This window comes from Ctenocephalides felis, unplaced genomic scaffold (genome assembly GCF_003426905.1).
Source record: "Ctenocephalides felis isolate EL2017-DRISC unplaced genomic scaffold, ASM342690v1 CF-g0.4_SCAFFOLD_03195, whole genome shotgun sequence".
Classification (NCBI taxonomy): Eukaryota; Metazoa; Arthropoda; class Insecta; order Siphonaptera; family Pulicidae; genus Ctenocephalides; species Ctenocephalides felis.
In genome coordinates, this window is record NW_020539349.1 from 9,945 (window position 1) to 22,971 (window position 13,027).

General features: G+C 31.0%; 1 protein-coding gene across 1 annotated transcript; it reads left to right on the plus strand.

Annotated features, from left to right (window-relative positions):
* Nucleotides 1–341: 341 nt before the first annotated feature.
* LOC113381906 lies at nt 342–12,055 on the plus strand (the record flags this gene model as incomplete). Its single annotated transcript, XM_026620554.1, has 3 exons — nt 342–575; nt 9,950–10,311; nt 11,824–12,055. Coding segments are annotated over 3 exons (828 nt in total), but the record flags the coding sequence as incomplete, so codon positions are not given.
* Between the last annotated feature and the right edge of the window lie 972 nt (nt 12,056–13,027).

Consider the following 13,027-nt stretch of genomic DNA (forward strand, 5'->3'; position numbering starts at 1 on the left):
TTTAAGATCTTTATTCTCTATTATTAAAAATTGATATTCCTACTGCTTGACATCAGGTTTGTTTGTGACGAGGATTGATCCCGAGACCTGTCAGATTGCAAATCTACTCACTAATCACTCCGTCACGAATTAAATTCATATCAATAGAACTCTTTTTGCATATCAAAGTCGTTTCTACGATTTCTACATAAAATTGCTAAATTTTCTCCATAACTACAATCTTGTATTTTCCACAACATATCTCATGTGAAATACAAATGTCATGGGCTAGAATAATTTTCAAACTCTTTGTAATACGCTATTACAGTATTTTTACCTAATATTGTTACATCTTTTTACAGGTCACCTGTCTTCTACTAGGATTTCAAATCCTTCCGTTTGTACTTGGAGGTCTCCTGCGAACGCCGCGCGTTTATAACACCTTATTATCATCATCAGAGAATTTAACACCATCTAGAACTTTTCCGGTTTTGCAACCAGTTTTACACGATGGATTTTCATTAGGCTATACGCTGTCACCATTCAGTGGCATTTCTGGATATGGACCTTATTTACCAGCTCATGTCGAATTACAGGTAATAATACACATCAATGTCATAGACATAGATAGGTAAGATCCAAATATTGTATACCAGATGACCGTCCAAACATTCTAAATTCGTTTTGAAGAATTAAAAAAATTCTAGTATATTGAGCATAATTTTTTGAATATTTTGTAATCAATATTTTGTCGTAAAAGGGACTAATTTATCTGCACAAAATAATAAAAAAATATGTGTACTTGATGTTACGTTGTTACAGAATTTATTAAAACTCTCCTTCGATAATTCAGGCTGTTGGGTTATAATTTAACCCTTGTAGCTGTGGACTGTATTAAACACTGATTTGTTACTAAGTTACTAAGTTTGTATATTATGTATTTGTTGCAGTTCTAATTACAATCACTGATTTGTTACTAAGTTATAATGAAAGAAGATATATTTATTTTTATTGGTTATTATACATGTTGTTAAGCGGACTTTACTTTTAGAAATGAACAACTAGTTAAATTAAAACACTCCGCCACGCCCTCTACCAGGGGTAGCAACCATTCCGTGTAAAGCTTAATGCCCTGAAGTTTGTCACCTTCATTGCCAAAATAATAAATCGAAAAGACGTCCGAACAATATGTTTGTATAAAAAATAAAATTTTAGCACGCAATTGCAATGGATAGCGAATTTGACCAGCGAAAGGAAGATGTCCAAATATTTTATATAAAATATTGATAGGTAGAATATATTTTAATCGCGAAATGACAATTGATTTTCTCTTGAGATAGGTTGAGTTAGCGCTAGGCTAAATAAATAATGTGAAATGAAATTTAATTCTGACCTTTGCTATAAGATCCCACCGGAACAAACTTTTATCTATCACGACTCGATGCGAGCACCAGTGATTTCATAAAAAATCGAAAGTAGTTACCGGGTTAAGTCAATCACTCTTTTCACAATCATCGTGTTTACAATAAATGAAAACTGGTCAATCGGAACCTCGTCTCGTCTATCCACCTATCTTAGAGGCGATCTTTCAGTCAGTCGTGTCTCTTTCTCCGGGAGAAATTAAGGACGGACCGTGACTTTGATAATTTTATCCAACAGGATTTGAGATTAGAATTGTACCAATAATAATAATAAATTTATATCTGTTTAACACTAAATAGACTTTTGGTTTCATAAATTTAATAATAGCAATGCAAGATAAATGTTATGATTCCTTGATTGATTTTTTTAATAATTAGTAAATTTTTTTGGGTTTAAATTACAATAAATAAATGACCAGTTTTTTTGAGGAAAGAGTAGAGTGGCGCGGGACACAAAGGTTCAATTTGACTTTGAGCAAAAAATACCACTAATTCATCAGTCATGTGGCAAACAGACCCAAGGCTGTCTGGCAGCAACCAGAATGTGCAGCAATGTCAATCTCGGTATAACGTAGGTCGAATTAAATACGTGAAAGCTAAATCGTGTAGTATGGTGTATTCTGTATTTGTTAGCTGTTCCGTCTTAACGCGAGTGTCTCGGGGAGAATAGGGTCATGGGACCGCTCTAGGTTCCCATCGCTTCGAATCCAACAAGGGAATGGAATCTTTCTAATTCCACTTTTATTTTCCGACGAATTGTTCAAGATTTGATGGATTTTGAAAACATTAAAACTATCTCGTATTGTTTGATTGCAGAAAATTTGTATAGTTTTGAATTTGTCAGTGCTTCATGCTGAAAATGTGGAATCTACTCCTGTGGATTCCTGTAAAATGCTTCCTGGCATTTGATAACTGTGTCATTTAGTTGACAAAACCCTATGGTTGCTGCTGCTACATATTCAATTAATTCTTGTCTAATAATATACTTAACTAGCTGTAAGTGGAATTCTGTCTTAAGGCAATTAAGGCATCGTGCCTCAAGGCAAATTGCTGGAACTTCCCGTACCAAAAATTATTATTTTTTTTAAAAACGATTAGCATTTTTGAAAAAAAATTACTTCGAAAAAATAAGATTTTTGACAAACAATTAGACAAAAAATTACTTTTTTTTGAAAAAGAAAAAGTTTTTTTTAATTTTTTTTTTTAACTTCCCGTAGGGTAAGTTATAGTAATCGCAAAAAAATCGAAAATGAAAATTTTTGCATTTCTCGACGTTTCAAAGGTTTCTGAATATTTTGGCATACCTTAGAAAAAATGGATGTATGTGTGTGTGTGTGTGTGTGTGTGTGTGTGTGTGTGTGCGTGTGTGTATGTATGTGCGGATACAAATTTTCGTCGACGATTTCGGGAACACCGATCAACCGATTTGAATAATTCAAAAAACATTCGATTCGTATTGATAAGGAGACGTGCTGATTAGTTTTTGGTGAAGTCAGGTCTAGCCGTTCCGAAGATACGGGGCAAAAAGTGCCGAAAACGGTAACTCAGTTTTTAAGAGAACGGAGCGTCCGATTTTAATAATTCAAAAAACATTTTACTTGTATTGACAAGGTGAAAAACCGATCAAATTTTCATAAAGGCAGGTCTAGCGGTTTCGGAGATCTAATGAAAAAAGTAAAAAAAAAATGCCATTTGGCGGTCTAAAATGATCATTAGACATATGCACATCAAATTATCAGATATTTTATAGAGATTTTAATAATAAGTATAATTTTGGTTTACATTCCTATGGGTTCCGTACCAATGTTTACGCGTTAGACGTCGACGGGGCGCTTACGCAGTTTGATATTTCGTCTTTATGCAGTTAAAGCAGTATGATTGCTTTGAAAAAAAGTTTAGATCTTTCAAAATATGTCAAAATAAAGAAAACATTTTTTTTCAAAAAAAAAAAATTAAAAAAAATTTTTTTTTAAAAAAAAGTAATTTTTTGTCTAATTGTTTGTCAAAAATCTTATTTTTTCGAAGTAAATTTTTTTCAAAAATGTTAATCGTTTTTAAAAAAATAATTTTTGGTACGGGAAGTTCCAGCAATTTGCCTTAAGGCACGATGCCTTAATTGCCTTAAGACAGAATTCCACTTACAGCTAGTTAATTTTTTTTTTTTTGAAAAAAAATGTTTTCTTTATTTTGACATATTTTGAAAGATCTAAACTAAAAATTAAAAAAAATTTTTTTTTAAAAAAAAGTAATTTTTTGTCTAATTGTTTGTCAAAAATCTTATTTTTTCGAAGTAAATTTTTTTCAAAAATGTTAATCGTTTTTAAAAAAATAATTTTTGGTACGGGAAGTTCCAGCAATTTGCCTTAAGGCACGATGCCTTAATTGCCTTAAGACAGAATTCCACTTACAGCTAGTTAATTTTTTTTTTTTTGAAAAAAAATGTTTTCTTTATTTTGACATATTTTGAAAGATCTAAACTTTTTTTCAAAGCAATCGTACTGCTTTAACTGCATAAAGACGAAATATCAAACCGCGTAAGCGCCGCGTCGACGTCTAACGCGTAAACATTGGTACGGAACCCATAGGAATGTAAGCCAAAATTATACTTATTGTTAAAATCTCTATAAAATATCTCATAATTTGATGTGCATATGTCTATTGATCATTTTTGACCGCCAAATGGCATTTTTTTTTACTTTTTTTTATTAGATCTCCGAGACCGCTGGACCTGCCTTTATGAAAATTTGATCGGTTCTTCACCTTATCAATACAAGTAAAATGTTTTTTGAATTATTAAAATCGGACGCTCCGTTCTCTTAAAAACTGAGTTACCGTTTTCGGCACTTTTTGCCCCGTATCTTTGGAACGGCTAGACCTGACTTCGCCAAAAACTAATCAGCACGTCTCCTTATCAATACGAATCGCATGTTTTTTGAATTATTCAAATCGGTTGATCCGTGTTCCCGAAATCGTCGACGAAAATTTGTATCCGCACATACATACACACACGTACATACATACATACATACATACATACATACATACATACATACACACACACACACACACATACATCCATTTTTTCTAAGGTATGCCAAAATATTCAGAAACCTCTGAAACGTAAAGATATATAAAAATTTTCATTTTCGATTTTTTTGCGATTACTATAACTTACCCTACGGGAAGTTAAAAATATTTGGTGTTTTTTTTATTTATTAGAACTTAAATTTTTTATGAACTGTTTTACTAATTTTTCTCAACTACGTGAGTTAGAAGGCAACCCGACGGTTGGAACATCTGTATTCGATATATTTTATAATCAGATTTTTTCTAATGTTGATTTTTAATTTGATACAGCAATGCCGAGTACTCATTTCAAGTGAAAATTGATGTCATTACTCCTTGACATCAGCCAGTCTGAGGTGGGTGTCAAATCTGAAAATCTGTTGGAAGCTTAAAGCTCTAACTTTGGGCTTCCAACCAGGTCGATACTCTCAATCAAGCTTGATATTAGCAATTTGGAGAACAATTTGTCAAAATTTAATACGTGATACTCAAATCTTATCAAAAAGGGATAATACCAAAGGGAGGTCATTCATAATTTTATTAGTTTTTCAAGCTCGATATTCGCAATTTGGCCAACAATTTTTCAAAATCTAATATGTGATAACTAAATCTTATTAAAAAAGGATAATACTAAAGGGAGGTCAATTATAATTTTATTAGTTTTTCAAACCTGATATTTACAATTTGGCGAACAATTTGTCAAAATTTAATAGTGACATCCAAATCTTATCAAAAAGGGATAATACCAAAGGGAGGTCAATTATAATTTTATTAGTTTTTTAAGCTCGGTGTATGCAAATTGGCGAACAATTTGTCAAAATTTAATAGGTGATACCCAAATTTTATCAAATAGGGATAATACCAAACTAAGGTCAATTATAATTTTATTAGTTTTTCAAACTTGATATTTGCAATTTGGCGAACAATTTGTCAAAATTTAATACGTGACATCCAAATCTTATCGAAAAGGGATAATACCAAAGGGAGGTCAATTATAATTTTATTAGCTTTTTAAGCTAGATGTTTGTAATTTGGCGAACAATTTGTCAAAATTTAATAGGTGATACCCAAATTTTATCAAAAAGGGATAATATCAAACTAAGGTCAATTATAATTTTATTAGTTTTTCAAGTTCGATATTTGCAATTTGGCGAACATTTTTTTAAAATGTAATATGTGATACCCAAATCTTACCAAAAAGGGATAATACCAAAGGGAGGTCAATTATAATTTAATTAGTTTTTTAACTAACTGGCCATTTACAAAACTATATTTTTTGCACATTTAACCTTACGAAATTTGTTGCTCATTAAATCATTTTTGCCGAATGGCGTACATCTATTTTTGTGTTGTCATTTTTTGTATCATCAAGATTATTCACCAAATTAAATGTATATGCTTTCTAATATTTTCATAAAGAGCAAAAAGTGCTTTCGTTTTATTTACTGGTTAAAACACTACTCTTCCAACCGAAGAGCAGAAGATTTTAGATTCAATACCCACCTCGGACAGCCTGATGTCGTTTTCATCTAAATGTAGATAGCAATATCTTTCCAAGTGATCAAAATCTAATAATATAAATACATCAAATAGAGAAAGGCCAATCGTTGGGATGATTTCTAGAAAAGCTCTATAGTTAAAAAATATCATCACAGGGATCCTGAGGATTCTTAAGTTCCATATACTGTTCGAATACAAAATAAGGCAAATTTAACAGTTTTGCGTGATTTGATCTAAATAACTAAACGGAAAGATAATAATTAGAACTCGTCTAATTTAAAAAAATGCATAGTGTTAAGAAGCAATTCAGTGAAGCATTATTTTTTATGACACTACTGCCAACATATCATGATATCATTGTTTGATTGGAAAATGTTTTCGTCATAATGGTATACTTGAGGGGCACACCTAAAAAAGGTCATTTATGGGAATTGTTGTATGGGAATAAAAACTTGTTAATCGATCTATTTAAAATTGTGAGGGTATATTTATACATGTCTTGAGAATACACAGTAAAATTTTTGAAATAAAATATTAAATATTTTTGAAATGACATGCAATCTCCGGCGGCGCCAAAAAAAAGGTTCTCCACTGCTGCAGTGATTGCAGCCTTCTCCGTTGATAAAACATAATAAAAAGAAATCTCGTTAAACTAGATAATATTGTATATACAATGACCTGCGATAAAAATATAAAATCAAAAATTGACAATATGGCGGTGTTTTAAAAAAGATTTAAACCAAAATTTTGATCGTTTTTGGCCTGCCAAAGTTCGATTTTTGATCAGATCAAAAAATCGATAGGTCATTGTACGTAGAACTATATATAGAACATGTAAAAAAAATTCAATAGTGATCGGATCATTGGTTTTTGAGTAATCACTGCAGCGAATTCGTGAAATGCTGTTTCGAGAAAAACGCGTTTAAAGATAAAATGATCGTTATACTATATACTATATATACTCTTTAAATGGCTGTGTCTCAAAAACTATTTAAGATATCGATTTAAAATTTTGGTATGTTATTTTTAAAGGTATAACCTATCGAAATATGGAAAAATTGAAAATTCCATTTTTCGAAAATTTCACACTAGGTGGTATAGGTAAGACAAAATTTGTTATATTATCTTTTGTTGTAAATTTTGATTTGAAAGACGGAATATTGTAAATTGTTATTTTTATCATATTAAACCTTTCAGAAATACCAGTTGCATTTAATTATGAATTAAGAACATGCGGTTTACTAAACGACTAATAATGCAGAAGATCTCAATATAGAAGCTGCACACTCACTTTTTTCTTCAACCACAAATTGATTAATATCAAACGACATCTAGGAAACCACCTCTAAAGAATGACTATACGATTTGTCCCACTTTTTGATGAATGGCGCCGTTTAGTACAGTTTTACTTTCCTTTCGTGATATGCGATATCATAAATATCGTTGTGAATGCAATTTTCTAATCGTTATCTGTTGTTGCACGAGAATTGTATTCATTGTTAATTTACCGCCAGAATGCTTTGTGAATTTCATTTTGAAATGATAAAGTAATGTCCTCCATTACCGCGTGCGAAGACTATTGTAGTTGATAAATTGCATATTAGCACAGAACGACAATCTTTCGAAACAGATTAATACTTTAATTCTTGGCTTTGAAAGAAACAACATTGCGTAGAAAATGAATTGCGTGCCTTTTAGAAACTGCCATTTTTTATGTTATTGCATGTCATTTAATAATATATATTTGATATTTGTGTCAATATTTGAGTTTCTAAAATCAGCTTGTGATCAATGACAAATTCAAATTGTCGGCTACAAGAATTATGCCCACGTACATATTATTAGGGCCTGTCTGTGAAATAGTGGTTAGAGCTATGGAATTTCAATCAGATATCCCAGGTTTGATACCTGCCTCGGGCAGCCTGATGTCGAACAGTAGTGACATTGGTTTTTACTTGGAAATAGCAATACATTTCCAAGTGAAAACTGCCCTTAAGGGGGTCTTCAAGCTTGCGGACTCGTTTTTTGATGAATCGTTGGGAAACTAATAATGCAATCAAGGTGCTTGTTTTCTTGCTTTAAACTTGTTTATTTCTATACTTTTAACTTAAATTTTACTGTCTCTCATTTGACCGTAATTTGACTTTGAAATGTCCCTAAGGAAAAATGTATACCAAAACGGCTGACATGATTTAGCTCATGAAAGTCGCCTGAAATAAAAAAACAAAATGATTTAGTTTTCTTATGACTATTGGGTTTCTTAAGACCACTGTTGGCTATATCTTTTTGTGACTTTATATTAAGAAGAGCTGTAAAAATTATATATACCATTTTAATATTATATTTCTAGTACCTTTTAGGCCACAAAAATGCAAAATAAATAAAAGGATTTTTTTGAATCCATAAGGTAGAAGACTCCCTTAACCGGCATTGCTGCATCAATGAAAATTCATCACTATTACAGAAATCCTTAATACAACAGCTTATAGAACCTCTAAGTTCTGATCGCTGTTGAAACAAAAAAAAATGTTAAAAAAATCAATGATAACTAAATCAGTATACCAAAAGTAGCGAGTTGATAATGGTGTTTCTTTACAATTATAATTTATATAATTATAACATTCATGCTTATAATTTGAAATTATCAGTGCAGAGAACAAAATAGACTGAAACACAATTTAATGCTATATTTAATCGCATTATAATGATAATAATGTCGATGATTATTTTATACTAATTATATAAAACTGTGTTATAAATGATTATAATGTACTTAAATGTGTTTACATTATTTTATACAAGAATAATACCATATATTAATAAATAAATAAATAAATGTGTATAACGAATTTTTACTGGAGTAAAAAATATCTTTATTATATTTATATTTATAGCACAAACCAAATATCGTATTGAGATTTTCTTAGAACGTTATTTGGGAAAGCCCTCATTAATAAAATGCATTGAAGTTTATTATAAAAATGCCATTATATTTATTTTATCACAATTGACTTTATGATTATGAAGACATGTTGTCAAATAAAATCACTTAAATTAAATATGCCAAAATTATTATGTGATATTTGGATTTCTACAGTTTTTGAGTGCTTTAATGTAACTGATGTGAATATAATTCAATTGCAAGGATTATAATTCATTATCAAGTATCATAAGATAAATTAGATTAGTTATAATTATTATATTAATAATGCACATCTTAAACTATTAGTCTAGTCATTTAAGCTTAAATTGGGTAAGAATCTCGGAATTCAAGATACCTAAGTAAAGCTGTAAGTCTGTAAATACTTGTATATTGACACTCTAAAGTTGTCTCAAAACCTACATATGGTATTAACACCCTACCATATGTAGGTTTTGAGACAACTTTAGGATGTCAATATATAAGTATTTACAGCTGGATATTACGAATTCCTAGGTGAACTTAATATAATAACTGGACTATATAACAAAAAGATATAATAGAGCGAGCATGAAATATGTTCAAACAATTCGCACTTACAAGGACAACCTCAGGTTTACTATTCTGGGATTTGGATGAAACTTCTTTGCCTGGTGATAATATAAACGTAATTTAATTTTAAGTATATCTGATAATTATAAATAAGTGTTGATAATTATAAATGTTTTGTAAAATATTTACATACATAAATAGTTAAATAAATTTGATCTTTATATAAGCGACTAAGTTACCTAAACATACTGATAAGAAACGATATAGGCGTACGTATTTTTTAATCAAATTTATAATTTATCTACATATCTAGACTTACAATATTTTAAGTGGTTAGTTTTGACTAGCCTTATCATCATGATAAGTTTCTCTAAAATCCCAGAAAAACAAACATGAGATTGTCTTGTTAATAATTTATTATAAATTATTATTTAAGGTTCTTTGTTAGTTATCTTATAAATTAACATGTAGAAATAGTTTCAAACTTCTAATTGGTTTTGTATATTTTTAGCCCTACGATCCCCATGTCGTGGAGCGCCCAAAACAGAGCGACAGCAATAAGCACCAACCTCACGTCGAGATAATCCATCGGGACATCCCACCTCTGCCACCAAATGAATTACATGGACCCCTAAATAAGCATCATGCCAGGCCATTGCCGCCAGTTGAACAAGAACAACATCAGCCCAAACGACCTTTAGACATTGAAATTGAGAAACCACATGGATTGCCACCGAGCTTGATACCGTTGCAGCAATACCAGATTCATGATACCATACCGATAGGATACACCAGCGTACCTCAATTGTATTATCCATACCAGCTTCATACGAATTTCAGTCCTTATCCTGTTTTGCCGCCAGAATTCTTCAGGTAAATATGTAGTTACTATACGAGGTCTGTTCAAAAAGTACCCGGAATTACTAATAATTAAATTTCGCGGGTCTGGAGTGTCTGATTGTCAAAATTTTTTTTTTATTGTGTTGGTATACATGCCCCTAAAGTATGATGAAATTTTCAGCTATATTCACTGTTTACTTTGTCTGTGGTAGTCGCAAAGGTTCGACGTGTTTTTCTGAGCTCGGCGATTTTTACAATGGAAGAATTGAAAAGTCAAAGAATTTGTATTAAATTTTGCGTAAAAAATGAAATAAAGTGTTGCAAAGTGCAAAAATTCACCAGATATGGCTCCGTGTGACTTTTTCCTATTCCCAAAGTTGAAGAGACCCATGAAAGGACGGCGGTTTTCCTCGATTGAAGAAAATCGCTGAGAGTGCTCAAGGACTTATCAAAAAGTGAATATCAAGGGTGCTTCGAAAATTGGAAAAAACGCTGGCATAAGTGTATTATATCTGGGGGGGACTACTTTGAAGGGGACCACATTAATGTAGACGAATAAATAAATATTTTTTTGAAAAAACGAAAATTCTGGGTACTTTTTGAACAGACCTCGTATATCCGAATTTTGAACTTTTGAAGTATGAGATATACGGACAAAATGACATGTATGGTCATGGTTCAAACTGGCTAATTTTGATTTAGTTTGGTTTAATTACGTTTCTGCGTATAATACAGGCATGATCACAATCTTGTCAGATGTTGGGCGTTTTTGTCACATTTTATTTACATATTTTTTACATTATATTATTTTTGATTATTTTTATTAAAATCAATTAACTTATATCAGTACCCAGAAAGTTCGATTAATTTTCTTGCACTTATTAAGTTCTTGGTGAATTTTTGATTATTTATACATTTTTGTTCACTTTCGTCCAAACTGACATACTTATACAATGGACATAATGATTACAGATTAACTCGTTCGAAGCCAAGAAAAAATAAAAGTGAAACCAGTCAAAGTTGATTGGCTTTCAACCTCTGCTTCACTATTATCTACTTCTAAAAACAGGCCAAAGCATCCACCGGTAAAAGCAAAAGACTTGTATTTATAGCAAAGGCCTTTTTTCTTCTTCTAAATATAATGGGATTGTTTACGATATATGACTTGTGCCCTTTGGGCTTATTCTTCATGTGTTGATATGTCCCAAAGAAGACCAAACGTGTTATTTGTAAACTGTCTCCTTATAAATAAATATATCTTTATGATCTTACCTAATATGGTATTTTGTCCATATTTATAAATTGACAAACAGTATTTTGTGATTAATTACATTTTTTTATAAATATTTTATTATAGTTCCTATTCAAATAAAATACCGTGTCACTGGTTGTTAATGAATAGATGAGTTAAAAGGATTGTGAGTGACTATAATATTATTATATCAAATATCATTAGAAACTTTTACCAAACCTTTAACACCATGTCAATTTCTATGTACTCTTAGTTATCATAACCATTATTCTAATATACTATTTTATTACCAGGCCGTCCTCTCCGCAACCGCCTGTACAAAGACATCCAACCCAGGCGATTCAACAAAACGAAAGAACTCAATCGAAAGATGACAAGGATAAGGACTTAGATGATTCAGAAGAAACACCTTCAATAAATTCACAAAATTCTGACAGGATTCGTAATGCAGAAAAAAATTCTGATTCTTCTGATGAAGGAGCACCATCCGCGCCAGCTTCTAAGAAAGGAGGCGCTAGCTTGTAATATTGGTAATAGCATGATGAAAAGTGGTGATGTAAAAGAATTTTGAGTTTCTTTCTAATTTCAATTGTTCTTTTATTGTTTTGTTTGTTTCCTTAAAGTGGATTTTATGACGACGTATACTTTGTTGAGGTTTTATGTAGTTTTTAATACCTGAATTGTATTGTATTTAATGTCAGTGGCGGCCAATCGTTATATATAGGTAAATATATACATACATATCTAAATGGCATGTCATTGGCCACAAGCATGAATTCTTTCCCTGTAGTATTTTAAATAAAAAATCAAGGAATACTCTAAGGAGAATAATTGTCGTAAAATATAAATGGATAAATTGCATAACCATGACCTCCAAATATGATTTTGTTTGCTAAAATTGTAGCATTTTTAATGAAAAATTGCCAATCTCATCCTGTTCCATTTCCACTATAAAGAGTATACTCTTTTGCTACGAAGTATTTTTTGCTGTAGATATGCTGCTGTACAAGCCAGCAAGCCTCCCAATTAAATTGTTGCACAAAATATCTTGAGATTTTCCAATCATTATTAAAATATGTTCTTCACAATTTTTGAAGACTCAAAAATTACATCTACAAATCAGAATTCTCAACAATTTAACACACAATGGTAAATTTCGGAGCAAAAGTTGACACACTGGATGCCGTCCAGCGGATGTCACCTATAGACGACGCTAGCATCAAAAGGGTTTTAATATTTGTGAAATTTTGAAATAAATGCCTAGATATATATCTATATATATAATTTAGAGATGTGTTGATGATTTTGAATTTGCTTTATGCAAAACTGATGACTTCATAATTTTAAATTTTCATAACTACGCTGCCACTGACAATAGAAATAAATGAGCGAATTTCACACATACATTTTTTTACGTTCTGAGTGTAATTTTAATGTATGAATTTATGAATGATTGATTAACTTAAGTTTTTGAATAAAACTATACATTAACAATAG